The sequence below is a fragment of the Scophthalmus maximus genome, chromosome 3 (assembly GCF_022379125.1).
Source record: "Scophthalmus maximus strain ysfricsl-2021 chromosome 3, ASM2237912v1, whole genome shotgun sequence".
Classification (NCBI taxonomy): Eukaryota; Metazoa; Chordata; class Actinopteri; order Pleuronectiformes; family Scophthalmidae; genus Scophthalmus; species Scophthalmus maximus.
In genome coordinates this window covers 692,879-712,500 of record NC_061517.1, presented here as the reverse complement: position 1 = coordinate 712,500, position 19,622 = coordinate 692,879, and the positions used below count along the sequence as shown (strand labels likewise).

The 19,622-nt window shown below is 44.0% G+C and overlaps 2 protein-coding genes across 4 annotated transcripts in view; one reads left to right on the top strand and one right to left on the bottom strand.

Moving 5' to 3' along the window:
- Positions 1-15,148, bottom strand: part of zgc:162200 (uncharacterized protein LOC558638 homolog) — a 15,933-nt gene extending 785 nt beyond the window's left edge. The window contains exons 1-10 of one of the 2 annotated variants that reach the window (XM_035645997.2): positions 15,008-15,148; positions 13,336-13,658; positions 11,158-11,370; positions 10,849-11,001; positions 8,601-9,116; positions 6,412-7,281; positions 5,680-5,859; positions 4,521-4,672; positions 3,094-3,448; positions 1-1,851 (exon numbers count right to left, since the gene is read on the bottom strand). The exon at positions 1-1,851 is cut by the window's left edge and continues 785 nt beyond it. In XM_035645997.2, the coding sequence (XP_035501890.2) occupies positions 1,846-1,851; positions 3,094-3,448; positions 4,521-4,672; positions 5,680-5,859; positions 6,412-7,281; positions 8,601-9,116; positions 10,849-11,001; positions 11,158-11,370; positions 13,336-13,578 (2,688 nt within the window). In that variant the 5' untranslated portion in view covers positions 13,579-13,658; positions 15,008-15,148 and the 3' untranslated portion in view covers positions 1-1,845. The remainder of the gene's footprint in view (positions 1,852-3,093; positions 3,449-4,520; positions 4,673-5,679; positions 5,860-6,411; positions 7,282-8,600; positions 9,117-10,848; positions 11,002-11,157; positions 11,371-13,335; positions 13,659-15,007) is intronic. The other variant, XM_047331170.1, reaches the window with a different exon arrangement.
- apex2 (APEX nuclease (apurinic/apyrimidinic endonuclease) 2) lies at positions 15,142-19,393 on the top strand. Of its 2 annotated transcripts, XM_035646000.2 has the most exons (7): positions 15,142-15,275; positions 15,462-15,585; positions 15,706-15,789; positions 16,524-16,704; positions 17,233-17,376; positions 17,820-17,889; positions 18,202-19,393. In XM_035646000.2, exons 2-7 carry the CDS (start codon positions 15,471-15,473, stop codon positions 19,294-19,296), a joined length of 1,689 nt encoding a protein of 562 aa, XP_035501893.2. In that variant the 5' UTR covers positions 15,142-15,275; positions 15,462-15,470; the 3' UTR covers positions 19,297-19,393. The 2 variants fall into 2 exon arrangements, with proteins under 2 accessions (XP_035501893.2, XP_047187128.1); XM_047331172.1 differs by lacking the exon at positions 15,142-15,275 and having other exon boundaries at positions 15,520-15,578.
- Positions 19,394-19,622: the final 229 nt, after the last annotated feature.

Here is a 19,622-nt window from a genome sequence, read left to right as displayed (position 1 = left end):
ACTACTGTAGAAAATCAATGAATGTGTTTCCATGGTTACAGCATTTTTTTCTCTCTCTACACATTTGAAATATTTTAATTTATTAAATTCATTAATTTATTTATTGTTGTGAATCATAATGGACTTCTACATGTTAATCACTGTAAAAATGATTTTTAATAATTATTGGACATGATTGTTATTTAAATTTTTTTCTAAAAGCAGCAGTCTGCGATTACCACGATTAGCACAACTGAACTGTGGACGACACGAGCACGCTGTGAGTGATAACATGCTCACTGTATCGTGGTGATAATGACGGATGAAATATTAAATGTGAGGAAGCAGAAGCAGAATGGGAAACTGTTATTATGCATTTTGCAGCAATGACATGATCCAACAGCCTGGTTTCACTTTTAGATAAAAACCAGCGTGTTGAATTTTTTAGATAAATCGAGGCCAATGGGACACTCACAGCTGATTATTATTATCATAATTATTATTATTGTGATTCTTTATGGCTGTTTTTATAATGTCTCCCGTCGGCCACTGTTAACTGAAGGTGTCGTTAAATCGCAGAGAACAGTGTCCGGACTCTGTCTGCATAGTAAGGTGCACATTATTAAAGATCATGTATCATGATGACGTGATGTGCTTGACCTGAGCTGGTGACCTCACGTTAAAGGGGGCGTGGCTGAAACCAAAGAGCCTGACGAGTCAAAACTATACCACCGGGGAAAAAGGGAGAAAACTCAAGACGATATCAAACTCTTTAAAGTATCGCAATTATTTTTAATAAGGCTAAATTGCTCTGTTAAAGGGGCAGTAAGCATTTTTTGGAGAAAGATTGTTTGTTGTTGATGATGATGTTACTGCTCTGGTCGGGACACGAACCCTCGGGTACGTGAGACATACACACGAACCACGAGGCTAAAACCTTTGAGTCGAAGCATCTGTCGCTAGCGATTATTAATCGACTATTAAATTAATCGCCAACTATTTTGATAATCGATTAATCGGTTCAAGTTGTTTTTTGGGTAAAAAATTCATAATTCTCTGATTTCAGCTTCTTAAATGTGAATATTTCTGGTTTCTTTGCTCCTCTCGGACAGTAAACTGAATATCTTTGGTGGGTGGACAAAAACTTAACATCATCTTGGGGATTTTTAGGAAACACGGTCAACATTTTCCACCATTTTTGTGGACCAAAAAACTAATCATTTGAATCGCAAAAATAATCGAAAGATTAATCGATAATGAAATAATCCAAAAAATTTTAATTTTTCTTTTCAATTTACGGAAAAGAAACCAGCTCGTGGACGGGGAGGAAATATTCGCAGAATTTTTACAAAAAAAGTATATTGTATTAAAATTTCTTGCTGCCCCTTTAGAACCACGGCCTGGGAGAAGATCTACAGGCTCACAGACACTTACAGTCACTAACAGTCACTAACAGACGCAGGACGGACAGACAGACCGGACCCGACCGGACCGGGACGCCAGGAGTGTAAAGACAAACACAGTAATACTGAACGTGAAACTTCTCGTAGTGGAATAAATACTGACGGTGGTTCACCACGAGCCCTGAACGAGACCCAGCACCTCTTCATCCTCCTCCAGGCTGCATGCAGGTTCCTCCGCTCCCAGCAGAGAAGATCAGGAGGGAGCAGGATGATTCATTTTTAATATTTTCTTCTTTTCTCTTTTTTTTTTTATCCATGGTTGTGTGTTGGGTAGCGAGGGGAATGTAGCGTCACACCTGGGACGGACGGACGGACGGACGGACGGACGGACGGGGGGAGCCGACATGGAGACGGGTCAGGTCCTTACGGAGACGAGGGGGTTCGGAGAGATGGGAGGAGAGTTTCAGCGCTACAGAGACAAGGTGAGACAGAGACACAAGAACACATTTAGTCCAACGGGGAAAAATTATAAGTTACTTAAAATGATGAGGGTCAACAAATGAATACACATAAAAGTAGAGCTCGACCGATGGACAGACACATTATATTATTATATTATACAGAATAAACAACGCAGAAACATTTATGATACATTTTACCTCAAATAAATTATGTCTATTTTCCCAATTGAGGTTCTATATGTTTGGATGTATTTGTGTTTTCTTTCTTTTTATAGTTATTTATGATACAGTTTATGGTTAAAGTGTAAAATATCAAGCCTCAATTACATTTCTTTGTCATAAAGGTTTGATATATTTATATTTGAATCATTGACAGATGCAAATATAAATATATCGCCCGATGTATCTGTATTGTAAATCTTGTTCACCCTAATATCGATATCGGCCGGGCTCTACATAAAGGATCAGCAAATAAAGGGTGAACTGTTATAAAAAAAAAGAGGAAATATTTGATAGAATAAGCATATATCTTATCTAATGTTCTTAACATAGTTATCAGTAGTTCAGTGGCGTCTCGGTCTGGAGGATTTGGAGTGTGAGCTCCGGGCCCTGCAGGATGAGGTCTGAGCTCTGTGATCAGAACTCTGACTAACATCAGCGTGTGATTCCTCAACGGCTCTACCTGTGCAGGTGGACGATCTACGTCTCGACTCTCTACTCGTCGTCCTGGTCTGAACGGACGGACATGCTGAGCGTTTAACGTCGATCTGAGCGGAGAGCGAGTTCCGCAGGACCGTGCTGCGACGTGAAGAATCGGACCCTTGAGCCGGAGGTCGTTTCCCCCGCACTGAAATATCTACGTTAGGTATTAGATCAGGTTTTTGTTTAATTTCACTCCATGCACCGTGTTTGTTAGGATTCACACACAAAGCTCTGGAAGAGGTTAGATTCTCTACGGACGGAGAAAAAAAAGAGGAAGGTAAAACACGAGCGGTGATGAAGGTGTCCTGGCGAGCCGGGGCCGAAGCCCTTCGGCCCGATCCGCCCTTTCTTGAATCACGGACTTGTGTTTTGACCATTTCTTCACCGTTCACGGAGCCGGTGGAACCGTTTCGTGCGAGGGAACGGCCGTTAAGATTATCACTGACGCTACGGCTCCTAATGAATGTGGCGTCTCGTGGGAGAGCCTCGCCCCGACGCCGGCGGCTGCCGGTCAGGCTGTCGGGACAGACGGAGAGGGGGGTTCTTACGGGGCTTGTGTGGAGGCTTCGGGTCAGAGCCCGCAGGTGATGCGTGGCCATGGCGGGAACGCCCAGAACAGGGCTGGCCCGCGGGCTGCTCCTAAGCGGCGGCCGGGCGGGACTGCTGCGGGGACTGCGGGAGGCCCGGCCCGACTTGGTGGCCAGCTCTTTGGCCCGGGAGCGGCGGGGGCTGCTGTTCAGACTGTGGGGGGACAGAGGCACCTCCAGGTCCTCCAGACGCTGCGTGAGCGCCAACTTCTGCTGGATGGCCATTCGCAGGAGAGAATTCAGAGTCTTCTTCTCGTCCTCGGCCGCCGCCAGCTGCCGCTGCATCTCGTCCAGCTGCGTGACGTACTGGTCGCACCTGAGAGACGCACACACACGGTGAAGAGATGCAACGTGCACAGGCAGGTGAAACCACATTCAACCACAAAGACACAAGACACACGTGTTAAAATGACTCGGTAAGTTTCAAACTCTAGCTGTGACCAAACAACTAAAGATTATTTCATAGTTGATTAATATGTTTAAAAGATTTCATATTAAATCTATATCATATATCATCACAAGCTGTCAGGGACGAAGTGATGTGGTCACACTGTTTATTTGTTTCAGATCACAAAACAGAGAAATCTATAAACGCTCAATGTTTCAGAAGATGGTGCCAATAAAGTCTTATTTTTAAATAACAGATACAAAAGTAAATAATTGATTCACTGGTGATTAACTTTATTATTTTAGAGAACGAGAACAATAATAAGAACATACTTTGGAATAAGAGTTTAAATATTAAAACTCTTCCTTGTTGAAGTGCAGTGTGCTCAGTTGTCAACATGATGGCGCCACTTGACTGGATCATAAACCAGAGGATATTTCCAATCTGTAATCTGATTGACATCCTCGACCACTGTCTGTTCTCCAATCCTGCTTAAAGATAATCGTGTGTTGTCTGGAGCGGCCCAGGACCCTGTGACGTCACATCCTCATTTCATAAACAACAATATTCAAAATTTCTGCTTAAATTTAGCAAAAACATAAATATAAATTAGAAGAAAAAAATAGTCCCCCAAATGGTTGTCGTGCCTCCTCATGTTCAGAGGAGGTTAGTGATTAGTCAGGTGAGGTGTTAACCACGCCCCCCCTCTCGATCTGACGTCCCTGCCGTCGCCCCCCAGCGTCAGGCTCCTCCGTCCCTAAGGTGACCCTCCTCCTCCTCCTCTTCCTCCTCCCCTCCTCCTCCTCCTCCCCCGGCGGCACAGGGCAGAGCATGTGGCTCGTAAGCCTCATGTGAACTAGTGGATTGTCCACAGACGTAATAAGCTTATTACACGAGCGGCAGCAAAAAGCTGCTACGTTACTAAGCACGAAGAACACGGACGATAATAATTAAAATGCCAGTTCTTTGTTCTTTTATAACGCTGATGAAGGAAACTTACCGACTGGCAAACATGACCCGGAGCGACGAGAAGGTGGCGGCGTCCTCCTTCAGGGCTTTGAGCTCGTTCCGGAGTTTCATCATGGTCTCCGACACCATGCTCTTCTCCGTCTCGTACTTGGTCTTCAGATTGGACAGAGCCAACTCCGCAGTCTGCAACGACACGAACAAATATGTATGACTCATGACTCTGTGACTGCTCCACAGAGACAACATGTCCTGGGAAAAAGATTTATCTCTTATTTAGACTTTGGAAGTTCAATGAAAAACGTTGCTTTGATAACGGTAACAGAACGACGACACCAAGCTGAAGGCCTGAGACACATGATTCACCTTTTTACATTAGTGTCATGAACATAATTACTCGTGATTAAAGTGTCACATGTAAATACCATGATTAAGTCACAGACATAAACAGCTGCTTTCAGACTTCAGGCACTCTTCGGGCTCCTGGTAAAATTTCTGGAGAATATGCGAGTGAGAATCCAGCAGGAGAATCTCACAGCGAGCAAATGAACGTGTTGATGACTGTACACATAAAACTCTTTCCAGTCACGTCCTGCCTCCTGCATGCTCTTCCCAGACACCACAGATCTTTCCGGCAGACTTTCCTGCTTCCTGCCTTAGTCATATGTGAACGGCAAACTCCAAGGAAAAGTCTTGATGCAATTTTGCGGACATTTTTCCCAGAGTTCACTGCTCTGGGAATCAGACGTGAGAAGGTGAGCGTGGCACTGCCAAGCAGATTATCCGGTGTGTACGTGTGTAAAAGGGAGAGTGACAGCTCAGGGAAAGGGGGAGGGGCGATGGTTCAGCCTCACACTGAGCTCAAGGTGCAGAACCATGTGATGATACAGTCAACATCGCTGCTTATGTCAATATTATATCATGCACGACAAGAAAAAGACTCTCTCACCATATCAGTTTAACAATGATCAGATCAATCTTAAAATACAGAATTCAGCCTTTTTTTTGTCCAAGACTTAGTGAACAAAGAGACGATTCCTGTTTACAGAAGACAAAATGGAGAATTGTGTGAAGGGTTGTTTTTAATGGAAGATTCAAGGACGACGTTTCAGGGTAAAGTCCCTGACGTCGATGTGATTTAGCGATGAAACTATTTTTAAAAGCCGAGTCCAGAGCTCCCTGACAGAACCGACCTGCTTGTTGGCCTTGAGCACAGTCCTGAGCGTTGCGATCTGCTCCCGCTTGGTGCTGAGAAGAGACTTGAGTTTCAGAACCTCCTCCATGAGGCTCTCGGCGTCTCGCTCTGACTCCCCGCTGACCATGAGCCCCGAGTACGGCATCGCTCCCCTCTGCCGACAGAGGTCCACCGCCACCTGACGGGACAGAGGCAGAGACACTTATTTCATTTCAACATTTTGTTCCATAAAGAGTACATCCAATATATACATAAAAATGTATATACAAAAATCTATTTTCAAATATGTCTGAATTTGTTTTTAATGTTCTAAACTTGCCTCAGATTTTTTCTAAACACAATTTTTATTATTACACCTTTTGAGATGAAGATACAAGTGAAACTTTATGAGTTTCAGGACGTATTACATCGTGAAAACACTGAAGGATTTTTTTGCAGGAGAAGACACGACTCCACATTGACCTTCTGATAATCCAGTCAAACACACACACGTGTCAGCGAAGCCGACGACAGCCCGTGTGGATTTGTTCAGACGTGAAGCGACTCAGCAACATTCAACAGTCTGAGCTGAGAATTAAGTCCAGTGAAAGAAATGTTGTGCAGGAGGAAAATCACGGAGAAGAAGAAAAGGGCTTTTGTTTATCAAGCTATGTAGACGGAGTTACACATCTTAAAGTAGAAGTAGAGTGATCATGAATAATAAATGACATGATAAGCAGCGGGTTCTTACCCGGAGGTGTTTGATCTGACAGCGGATCACCGCCACCAAGTTGCTAACGTTGGACGGGTCCCTGAAATCCAGGGTGGGCGACCCCGGGCAGCTGGGAGAGTCTCCCGTGGCTCCGGCGCTGTCCACCTCCCCCATGAACTGCAACGCCGCCGCTTTGGACGTGAACATGTCTCGTGGCTTCTTCTGGGAGTTTTGCTGCGCAAAGACGTGGTGGGCTCTTCTCACGCTGCTTCCCACACCACCCGCCCTGGCGCCGTCGCGGTAATAGTCCAGGGTGACGCGTTTGGGCGTCAGGTTGTTGCACACGCAGATGTGGTGGTAGAGGTTGGACAGCTCCTCGGAGAAAGCCAGCAGCTCCTCCTGGGCGACGCTCAAGTGCCCCTCCGAATCGATGGCCACTTTCCTCGTGGCCCCGATCTCCTTCTCCAGGTCGCCAATGCGCTCCTGGTCTTGTCTGCTGGACTTGATGCACTGGCGGATCTTGTCGGCAAGCTCCTGGGCCTCAGCCCTCCAGCGATCCTTCTCCTGCTTGTGCCGCTGCTCCAGCGTGTTGTATCGAGTTCCCGCCTGCGTCAGCTCGTCCCGCAGCTTCAGGAGCTCCTCGCTGGCCGAACGCATCCGCGCCTCCAGCACCTCTTTGCTCTTGGTGTCCACCTCGTAGTCAAAGACGCCATCTCCTCCGACCTCGTCCATCCCGTCGTCGTCGGCCCCGTCCTCCTGGTTGTGCTGCTGGCTGCTCTGCACGGCCTCCAGCTGCTTGGTGAGCGAGCCCACCTTGTCCTCCTGCTGCCCGAGCGCCTGTCTGGACATCACCAGCTGCATCTGCAGCTCCTCCACCTTGTTGGTCAGACTGGACTTCTCTCGCTCTGCCTGAGTGGTCGCAGGATGAAACATACAGAGCATGTCTTTACTTGTATCTGATTGTTACTTCAACCTGGACGTTACTCGAGTCATCATCCATTTCAGTTCTAATCCAAAGAAATAGATTCTTGGATTATTTTTAATAAAACGAAAAGGACAGTTCTCTCTCTCCTCCAACCACCTTTACTCTCTTCATGAATTATTATTGAGCTGACCCCATTCCTAACATCTGTTGGGCAGCGTTAACCCAGCCCCCCAGTTTAAGTGCATCATGAATAATATATTTCCTTCGTACAGAATATGGATGACGACTCAACAACATCCTAAATCTTCCTCAGGAGAAGCCTGAATTTGTGAAGCATATTAACTGTGTGAGGAGGGAGCCGCTGCGTGACGGAGATGATTTTTATTCATATAGACAGTGACACGCGGCCGATGTGGTGAAGAGCAGGAAGCAGGAAGCAGGAAACGTGTCGGTGTCACACAAACTAACCTGAGGTCTGGTTAGAACAGATGCTTTCAACTAAACATTAATGTGATTCTGCTAAATAATAACTGAAAATATACATTATGTTATGAGTGCATTGTGTTAGCAGTAGTGTACAGGCTGCATTAAGTACACTTGCACTATGCAGAAGCCATTTTGTGCTCATTCATCACTGTCTAAAGCTCTCAGACTCTAAAACTTCAGATAAATTGCACTGTATCAACTGCGTTTAAGTTTATATCATTCATATTTTATACTAAAGCATAAACAAGCAACTAGAACTTTACTATAAAACTAATTGTAACTTTAACTGGAGGTTTCTGTACTGTACACATGATGATTAAATTAAATGAATGCTCATACGCCGAAGAAGGTCAAACCATTAAAAAGTATTTTGTCTTGCATCACACGAGTAGAACTGCAACAGTTTATCGATTACTTAAATAATTGACAACTATTTTGATAATCAATTAATTGGAAAAAAAGTCAAAACTCTCTGATTTCACCTTCATCAATATGAATATTTTCTGGTTTCTTTGCTCCTCTGTGACAGTAAACTGAATAAATTTGGTGTTTGGACAAAACAAAACATCATGTTGAGGTTTTGGAAAACACAATCACTTTTTCCACCATTTTATGGATTAAACAACTAATTGATGAATCAAAAAATGATCGACAGATTAATCGATTATGAAAATAACCGTTAGTTGCAGCCCTACGCACAAGAAAACAAAGAATGTCGATAGAAATTTAAGACATTTTAGTTTTGTTTCACCTCACTCACTTCATCTTTCCCACTATTGTTCATTAATGCACCTCAAAAACGTGTGATGCTGATTACCTGCAGCAGCTGCTGTTTGAGCTTCTGACTGTCTGAGAAGTGCAGCTCGCTCAGCAGGTCTGACACCAGCCCGGACGCCGGCGCGCGCAGGAACACGTCACTGGTGCGGGGCGTAGAGCAGCAGTGGATGAGGCCGTTACTCTTGGAACCCCCCGAGTGAGGAGGGTGAGCAGAACCGGGAGCAGACCCAGGACCGTTGTTGTACCCGCTGTCCTGATCCTCTCCCTCCCCCTCGCCGACTCCCTCGCCCCCCTGGCCCGTCTCCCGGCTGCGGTCCAGCTGCTCCAGGTGCAGCTCCAGGTTGCCCACGGTGTCAAAGGGGTGAAGGGTCAGGGAGGAGAGTTCTCGCCGCAGACTGTTCTTCTGCTCCCTCTCCTCCTTCAGGGCTTCCAGAGCCTCATCCAGTTGCATCTCTGTGATCTCCCTCAGCCGCGCCGACTCGTCCGCCTGGGCCCGCAGCTCCTCCTGCTCCTCGTTCTTCTGGCTCAGCTCCAGCTTCATCGACTCAAACTCAACCTGGAACGTGAAAGTCAACACCATGTATGTGGATGGAAACTCTAGCTCCAACATGTAAATATACCCATACATTCAGGACAGATTGAATTAGAAAAGTCATAATTCTCTGATTTCAGCTTCTTAAACGTGAATATTTGCTGGTTTATTTGCTCTTCTATGAGAAAACTGCAAATCTTTGGTTTGTCCGTTAGGTATGAACTCTACTGTGTGACAATGTTCATAAGTCATGAGCGTAACTGTATGTTGCCCACAGATTCATGTTTTGGGAGGAAAGTGAACCATAACCAATTTACTTCCACTTAAAATATCAAACAGTTTTAAAAACTAAACCTTTAGTGTATGTTTTCATTACATAAGATTTTCATCAAATGAATGAAAATCATGGTCAACAAAATTATGATTTTTATTTAATATCTCTTCATGTTTTCTGCTTCTTTTTTGTTGTTTTTTATAGTATCCAACACGATAAAGCAGATATGATGAAAGATAGTCCCAGTTCCGGAGGCCTTAACCTTAACATTCACTTTACATTATATTAAAAATATATGTCTGTTTTCCTGAATAAAATCAACATGTAACATTTATTAACAGTATGAAGCTGTTGGACAATCAGGAGGCTCAAGGTGTTTGACACCAGATCGTTCACACATAAACAACCCCCACAGACACTTTGTATTGGCAGAACTTCAATATCCACAGAATCACTTCTGCACTCGGCAGCGCTCCACTCAGATCCTCCAGAATCCAAAAATACTTTACACATACCAACATAAATACTGAAAAATATCTTTACAGTGCAGCAGACAGCATTTTAAAGTCTCTCTCTACTCAAAAAGGTGTTTTCCTTCCGTTTCTGTCCTCTAACATGTCTGACATTGACAACAGCGACTTGTATCTGGTGTTTTCACATTCCTCTCCTGGAGGAGGAGATTTCTGTGCCACTTCTCTGTTCAAGCTAGATTTGGTTGGTCACAAATACTAAAAACCAATCGCTGTCGAATAAAAAAATGTGAGGCAATGAAACCAGAAACTTCCAGGGCAGCAGAGGCCGAAAGTTAGCGTTAGCGGTTAGCATCATGAGAGGACGGCAGGTGTGTCAGCAGACAGTTAGGGTTAGCATTAGCGGTTAGCATCCATAAGAGGACGGCAGGTGTGTCAGTAGACAGTAAGCGTTAGCATTAGCATCAATGAAAGGATGGCAGGTGTGTCAGCAGACAGTTAGCATTAGCATTAGTATCCACGAGAGGATGGCAGGTATGTCAGCAGACATTAGCACTAGCAGTGAGCTTCCATGAGAGCACGGCAGGTGTGTCAGCAGACAGTTAGCGTTAGCATTAGCAGTTTTCCTCCATGAGAGGATTGCAGGTGTGTCAGCAGGGAGTCACTTAATTTTCTGGGGGGTGTAAATAAATAGACATTAACCACTGGCCGATCGAGTCTCTTCAACACTGACCAGTTTGTTAAGTTTTGTCAACAAGCAGAAGATTCAACGTCAGAGCAGTTTCACTTCATGAAGGGGAAGTCGAGACAACCGCCTGAATGAGCCTCACGAAAATGAATTAAGGAAAATAAATAGTAAACACAATGTTCATTGAAATTATGAATGTGTTGTTGTTGTTCTACAAGTATTAAGGTTAATTTGTTATGGAAAGCTACAATTTTCATTCTTTCACCCCTCATCCGTTTTACAATTACAGTCTGCAGGTTGAACGTTGTCACTCTAATAACTCACCTGGTTTTCCTTCAGCACCGACACCTGTTTCTGCAGAGATATATTTTCTTCCTCCAGCTCGCCGTTGTCCTGCAACTGGCGCAGCTCACGTACTTTGAACTCCTTCATCTCGTCCCTCAGGTGGCCCTTCTCTGCCTCCAGACACTCGCACTCCTTTGGAACATCACCCAGGGGCAACAAATTCATGTCATGGAGGGTTAATAAATCAAAGGGAACGAGACCCCAGTGCTCATTTATTTTCAGTGATTCAGGGTCTCATTGTAAACAGTGACACACCCACATACAGGTGTACTACTGAGCGCACCGTACCTTCTTTAACTGGCCGGAGACCACTCCAAGTCTATCGATCTCCGCATGGGCATTGCCCAGAGCGAGGCGAGTTTGCTTGAGCTCCGCTTGCACTTCCTCTATGCGGGTTGCCATGGCAGCCTCCTTAGTGGCGGTCTCCTGCAGCAGGTTCTCCTCCCGGCACTCTCCGTCGGCAGCTGCTCGCTTCTGGCTGTTCACGGAATCTGCAAATGCCTGAACAAAAAAACAATCAAAGAAAAAAGGGGGGTTAAGGAAAAGGGAAAAGCTTGTAGTATCTGGCAGGATACAGTAAGTTACATACTGTAGCGAATGAAGACATATTTGATGAAAGGATAAAAGCCATCAGCTGTAACCTGAGCACAGTGAGGGCAGAACTGTTATGGTTCGGTAATAAGACGCCTTAACAGCAGGTTCCACACATTTCAATGTGGGAAATATGAGCCTCGTACATTAGACTTGTAGTGACACACATTTCTTCTTCACAGCCATAATTAGTAACCATGACACATTATACATCAATGACTCCTGATGGAGAAAAAAAACTATAAGATCAGATGTTACTTAACACAATCCACTGAACATCGAGCAGTTATAAAATGAGTCTGCTTTGTCCGACCACAGCCGATAAATGACTGTAGCTTTATGCAGATTATGAAACACATAGCTGAAATTCTGTACGACTAACGTAAGTCCCATCACACCTAAAGAGCTTTGCATTATGGCGTTATCATTTATAAATGTCCAACCACCCATAAGAAGGATTTAAAAATCATTTCTCTGCTAAGTTAAACAAAATTTGCCACATAATAGAATTTAATATTATGGGATTTCTATCTAACAAAGCAGTTTTAAAAGCCTGATACCTCCAAGGCTCATCTGGTGTATGTTGGGACATTCATATCAGGAAATAATAATCAATAACTACTAACACATTAGTTATTTGATACAACGCATGGCTCCAGAATTCAGTATACACACGTCCACTTTACTGCACAAAGGCCAAATATTAAAAACATAAAGTGGAGTGGCAATTTCTTTTTAATTACTGACAAGCACATAGTTGAGAGACATATGCCACAATTCACAATGAATTTGTGAAAAGGCATGTATTATATGATAATCTGACATTTGACATATTGGTCTTAATCTTTTCATCTTGACTATCCCGCACGAGCTAATTCAATCCTTAATGCTTAATGCAGTTATGTATGAAATGTATACGTTTTAGTTTAAGCTGAATTAGGACGATACAGCCTGTTAAAAGCCGTGGATATGCTGTGGAGTTTGTAATAACTGTCTTAATATCAACAGTATTATATGAGGTCACAGATGTGTGGACTAATAAGGTATAAGAGCTCCTCAGCTCTGAACATTAAAATGAGCAGCAGCCTGAGCAGAAATAGTGCGTCTTCATAAAATGTCAGCCAGTGAAATGTCGACTGTATTTACATGAGTAATGTAACAGTGCATCACATTTCCTTGCATATTCCTCAAATATGAAAAAGACTGCAACCATTGATTTGTTCTTTCCTCATGAAGAAAAAAAAAGACATCCGACCTTGAACATTCTGTGAAAATACAGTATAATATAACTGTCAACTTCAGAACTGCAGCTAATTGGAAAATCTCAGTTTGAACTAGTTACTGTAAAATTTGAATACAAGAAATTTGTATTATATCATTTTAAACACGGTATATTGTCACAGCAAATCCAGTTTGATGGGGAAAAAATTTAACTTTAGTAATAATAAAGACAAGAAATTAAATTAATAAAGAGTCAAATAAACATATGGGCTGTGCTGAATAACACTCTGAGGGGTGTGAAGCTACGGGACAATGTCTTTGTCTGAGAACAACTATTTCTTATCTAATGGACTATTTGGGATTTTAACGAAGCATTTGAATATTGATTTTTGACATTGATTTCAGGGCAGTGGTTAAAGATGTGTAGCTTAAAGGCATTTGAGTTCGCCCAAAGAAACGGGGGTGTAACAATTCTCAAACAGAAGAACTAGAACTGTGATATGAGGCAGAACTACAACACTAACCCACAGCCTGTTCAGCTCTCATTATTTTTCTCAGCTGGCACAATGGGATCAGCACAATCCGAGATGGAAAAATCTATACTGACTGCGTTGTCTAAATATATGAACGTGAACCCTGGGGGGCGTCCCATACCTCTCTGAGCTGCTGCAGCTCCACTCTGAGGACCTCATGCTCCTCCTCCAGCTGCCTGTGTTTCATCTTGAGCGCAGCACTTTCTTCCAGCACCACCAGGCCATAGCGGGCGGCCTGCAGCTTCTCCTCCGTGGCCTCCTGGAGCTCCAGAGTCAGCCGCACCAAGTCGGCCTGCAGGTCTCCGCTCCCCATCTCTCCTTCCGCGGCTGCTGCGCCTGCCGGCTCTGCGTCTGCCTCCAGCATCCTTCGCCCAGCCTCCTTGTCTGCCAACGTTCTACTGGGACCTGCCTCCTTCACTCCTCGTCCACTCTCATTACTCCACACTACAGAAAAAAACAAGAGAAAAAATGGTGATTATGTAAAACTACTTAGAAAGAGGTTTGGAATAAATCATATTGTGCTACCGACTGAGCAAACTGCCGGGGGAAAGATTAATTTTGGGGATTAGTTGAGTTGGAAAAACGCTTCTACTAATGCTAAAAAGAAAAAAATGGCCACTTTGCAAATCCAAGCCATAAATTACATAACTGATATAGAACATTACCTGAGAACACCTGCATGCCATGCAGACTCTGGATAATATTATCAGTTATAATAACCAGCGGTGGAAAGTAACATCATTCATGTAGTACTGTGTTACTGCAACATTAAAGTGATATACACACATTTACAGAATTTTTTATTGATATGCACTGTCCCTGTCCAATAAAATAAAGATAATCACAGGAAAACATCAATGTTCACAATCCAATAATTCAATGTACATTACTCTGGAACACTCTCTGCATATTGAACACGTTTGTTTTAAAGTATATTTTCATGATAATACTTGTACTTTAACTACACTTCAGAGTGTTTGTGCACTATGGTATAATTCCTATATTATTTAAGTAAAATATCTAAGTACTTTTATCCACCACTGCTCAGAACAATGAGGCTTCTAACAGCACATTGATGGATTCACCAGTTTCAACAGGATCGTATGAGACAATGGTCGTCGACGATGATGACGATGATGATGATGATGATGATTCCTCGTTTCATTCAATAAACAGAGAGTTACTCGTGTTAACTGCGTCAGTGTGTACGTGTAGCCGTGACAACCGTGTGGATTAGTGACGAGGTGGGGCCACATCCCTCGTGTCCTTCTCTGTGACCGAAGATGGAAACACTCGCCGGTTTGTCCCGGTGCCAGATGATGGTGTCCCGTAAGCATCTGTCCCTCCTCGCCCACACACCACTCCCCCATAGCCTCAACCGAAGAGCCATTTACATTTTTTAGCAACCTATATATTATTCACCCTGCTCCTGAAGTCGGCTGCTACCGAACATGTTTGATCCGGGATGACGTTAGAACAATCTAAAGACGACGCCGGGGACTGGACGAGACCGAGCAGCTCGTAGCTTTAGCCGGACGTGCACAGCAACATGCTACTAGCAAACGAAACCATCATGCTAGTAGGAACGCACGGTTGAAGAACGAGGGTGAATAGCTCGTTAGCTTCGTAATTAGCTACATTCACGCCACCGGGCCTAGCGGGACAGACCACATCCGACTGCCCGACTCGCGGGGGGTCGAGCTCCGGTTCGTCGCCCGGATCCTGTCAGACGAAGCTAATTAGCTAACGCCAGATAGCCACCGTTAGCACACACACACAAACCAGCGACTCACCCTGTGGGTTCGTGTCAAACACGGGACTCGGCGGTTGCCATCAAGCGTCAACGCTCCCCATCCTCCGGGAGCTGTCAGGTTCGTAGCGGTCCGGCAGCGTGTGAGCAGCCGCGTCCCTTCTCTTCTCTTCGCCGCCTCCCACCGGTTCTCTCGTTTCACCGGGTCGAGTGTCAGAAGCGCGCCCAAACCCCGACAGCACTCGTGCGCCCTCTAGCTAGGCTACAGCGCAGTGCAGCTACAACAGACGTGCTAATGTTCTGTTAATCTGGTGAGTTCAGCGAGAGCTTTATTTTACCCTGACATGGATTTTCTTTACAATAATGCAACTAATATAATATTATATTGTATTGACAAGCACTATAATAAGAGAGAAATAACAGAAAGGATAGTGAAAAAACGGGCTTCCGCTCTTCCCGTCCATGACTTCCGGTTTCTTTCCGTGTTCACTATTCAGTCGAACAACATGAAGATCATCACCTGGAACATTAATGGCATCAGGACCTTCGGCGGAGGCGTCAAAAAGACTCTGGATTCACTGGACGCGGATGTTATCTGTGTCCAGGAGACGAAGGTGACGAGTAAGTGGTCGGCGAAGGTTAGCTTAGCTACCGTGCAACGTAGCGGTCCGCACGTGTCTACTGTATATGTCTGTTATTAAAATATTAAAAGTTATAAAAACACGTTTCCCTCCTCCACAGGAGACCTGCTGGATGAGAGAAGCGCCATCGTCGACGGATACAACTCCTACTTCAGCTACAGTCGAGGACGCAGCGGATATTCAGGTTAATTACACGGTCATAACATTTCATGTTTCTTCCATATTAATATTCATATGAAATAGAGGACGCGCTAAAATACAATAAAATGGGGTGTGTCTTATTTGACCCATTTAGTGATACAACTTGATACTAGTTTGGAGTCACTGGGTCACATGACATGGAAGTTATTTTTAAAAAATCATATTTTTTCCATATAAATATTCATGTAAAATAGAGGAAGCACTAAAATACAAAAAGGGAGGTGTGTCCTCTTTGACCCATTTAGTGATTCAATTTGATGCTGGTTTGGAGTCACTGGGTCACATGATATGAAGTTATTGAAAATAAATCATATTTTTTCCATATTCATATTCATATGAAATAGAGGAAGCACTAAAATACAATAAAAGGAGGTGTGTCCTATTTGACCCATTTAGTAAAATAATTCGATAATTCGTCACATGACATGGACCCATGTCATTTGAAACAAACTGCAATTATTTTGTATTACTATATTTATGTAAAATAAATAAATAACACACAAGCAATTCAAATAAATATGCTACGTGGAATCAGTTTAGTTTAATTTTTTTCTGCATAATCTTCACTGATATTTTTCAGTCAGCATGACAAACCACTGCTTTTGTGTCAATCAAACAGGAATTTATTGACGAATAGAAGATCCTAGTTTCTGCCGACACACATCAGTGCACCATGAGAACTAATCCACTTCCCCTCCCTGACTCTGATGTGCACAGGGGTCGCCACGTACTGTAAGGACAGTGCCACTCCGTGTGCTGCAGAGGAGGGTCTCACAGGTCTGCTGACCGGCCACGAAGGGGCTGTCGGTTGCTACGGCGACCACACGGAGTTCTCGGGTGAAGAGCTGCAGCTGTTGGACAACGAAGGACGAGCCGTCATCACACAGCACAGAGTCATGTGAGAGACAAATGTTATTCTTGAGGTTTTGGTTCTTTAATTAGAATAGCTTGCATCTGGTGTTGATCTGCTTTTGTGTTCACCTTTTCTTGAAATCAAAGCAACTGTGCAATCCAGTCTTTTTTATAGACTTCACAATTATTCTAGGATCAATTCAGATTTCAGAATCAGAATCCCTTTATTGTCATTGTACAAAGTACAACAGAATTAAAAAAACAAAACCTCCTTACGGTGCATAAATATTCACACATCATACAATTATTTTTTTTAAGCAAATGGTTACTCAAAAGAGAAGATTTACTCTGTGTCTTTGTCATATATCATTGTGAAGTTAATATTTCAGGGGTTTGGACTTAAGTTGAAAAAAAAAGACGTGAAGATGTCCCTTTCAGCACAGCAAATGTTTTTATTGTTTTTTTTATAGACTAAACAAAATGGGTGATTACATTCCGTTCCATATTGTCACAGTATCTATAATATCTGTAGATGTCTTTAATCTGTTTTATTTGGACCCTCGTTTTCCCCCAGGTGTGAGGACAAGGTTCAAACAGTGACTGTGATCAACGTCTACTGTCCACGAGCGGATCCCGACAAGCCGGAGAGAAAACAGTTCAAACTGCAGTTCTACAAGTTGCTCCAGTGTCGGGCTGAAGCTCTGCTGAAAGACGGCAGGTACAGTAAGTTCCTAGACATATTTCCACAGACTGAAATGAAAAAAGTGAAAGAAAATATAAAATTCTGAATTCAAAATGGCAGCCATTTACCACTTTGTGGCTGACATTTGCCCTTGATAAATTTCTCAGTCTGTTGCTGACTATTTATGAAAACAAATCCAGACGATTAACACTTTGCCACATTACTCATATCAGGGGTTTTATAAATTCACTGAAACTTAAAACTCTTCCCAGTGCAGTGAAATAAAGAGTATATATAAATATAAATAAAATATTATTTACGTAAAAAGAAACTTAGGTTTAAACAGATAATTATGATGCATGGCCAATGACAGTTGCCTATGTTTGGGTATTATCCTCATTTTCTAATCTATTATTCTCTTGCTCTACCACATTCAAAAATTTAAAAATATATATTTTTTTCTGTTGTTAATTTTTCAGCCATGTGATTATTTTGGGAGATGTGAATACATCCCACCGGCCAATAGACCACTGTGACCCCAGTGACGTTGTAAGTAAACTTGAATGAAAAAAAAGAAGATATGAAATGATATGATACTTTATAATGTTCTACTGTATCTTGAGACTTAGATGTGAAGATTGAAACCACTCCTGTGTGTGTAAGCCGGTTAGCTTAGCTTAGCATAAATATTGGAAATCAGGGGAAACATATCGCTGGTTCATGAGAGTGGTTTCAGTCTCATTAGAGAGTTTCCTTAAATGTCAAATTATTCCTTTAGTATAACAGACTGATGTATTAAAATGTAAACGTGTGTATTCATATTCATCATAATAAAACCACCTTGTTTTTCTCCTTATGTAGGATCAGTTTGGTGAGAATCCTGGGAGGAAATGGTTGAATGTTTTTTTGCACCAACCAGACGAGGACAGGAACGAGGATGAGGAGGAGGAGCCCGATGAAGAATCTGAGGGTACGTCGACAGATTCCGTCCGTGGAGGAAAATTCGTGGACACATTTCGCTATTTCCACCCGACTCGCTCAAGCGCCTTCACATGCTGGTCCACGCTCACCGGAGCGCGGCAGACCAACTACGGCACTCGCATCGACTACATATTTGCCGACCGCCGGCTCGTCAGGGAGCAGTTTGTGGCGGCAGACATCATGCCCGAGGTGGAGGGCTCGGACCACTGCCCCGTGTGGGGGCGACTGCGCTGCCCTCTGGTGCCCAGCTCCAAGCCTCCGCCCCTCTGTACTCGCTATCTGCCCGAGTTTGCTGGCAGGCAGCAGAAACTCTCCCGTTTCCTGGTGAAGGTGGAGCCGACGTCAGTTGAGAGGGGTGAGTTACCTGGATCTCAAGAGGAGGAGGAGAGGAGAGAGAATTTAAACCCACTGGCAGTTGGAAATGTCTCGGGTAGAAAACGGGCATTAGCATCAGCTCCTGTCGTCCCGAAGGGGAAAAAGACAAAGACAGTGAAGACTTGTTCGAAGCCACAAGGCAGCCTCCTTTCCTTTTTCAAACCCAAACCAACGACAAATGCTGTTCCCGCTCCTGACGCTCCGGCCGGGCAGTGTGACCAAATCACTTCGACACAGAACTCACACAAAGCGTCTACAACCGGAGAAACTGTCCAGACGGATGGAGGATCCGAAGCTACAGAGGATGAGGGTTCCTCACAGAGGAGTTGCAGCAGCACCGCAGACAAACACGACAGACAGGCGAAGACGCCGCAGCCCGACAGAGGAGCGTCGTCGCTCGTGTTCTGGAAGTCGATTCTTCACGGACCGCCTCCGCCGCCCTCCTGCAAGGTCCACGGGGAACCCTGTGTGCTGCGAACCGTGAAGAAGGAGGGGCCAAACATGGGCAAGCAGTTCTTCGTGTGCGCCCGTCCTCAGGGCCACGCCTCCAACCCCGAGGCGCGATGTAACTTCTTCTCCTGGGTCGAGAAGGGGAAGTGACGACGAAGTGTCTCATCATTTCACCGATTTTTATTGTTGACTTGTTTGTTTTTTTCTTAGCTGAATAATAAAAGACAGTTTTTCTTATACTTTCAAATTTGGTTTTATTTGTTCTTGGAGCTGAGACGTAGATTCTCACGAGAGGATTTGAAGACAAGCACTTTGAAGATGTCACCATTGAGAATATTGACCCTGTTTCCAACATCTAACTGTAGATTAATCAGTTAATTGTGAAAGTGACTGTACTTGTCCTCATCACATGGTGATAAGTGGGACTGCCCTTCATCCTTTGGCCTCTGATTGTCCACGATGTCACCGTCCAGTGA

Bases quoted from the DNA above. Each gene is read 5' to 3' on its own strand.
- apex2 (XM_035646000.2), top strand. From the start codon at position 15,471: ATGAAGATCATCACCTGGAACATTAATGGCATCAGGACCTTCGGCGGA. The intron at 15,790-16,523 runs GTTAATTACACG...TGATGTGCACAG, and splicing joins AGGACGCAGCGGATATTCAG to GGGTCGCCACGTACTGTAAG. The intron at 16,705-17,232 runs GTGAGAGACAAA...GTTTTCCCCCAG, and splicing joins ATCACACAGCACAGAGTCAT to GTGTGAGGACAAGGTTCAAA.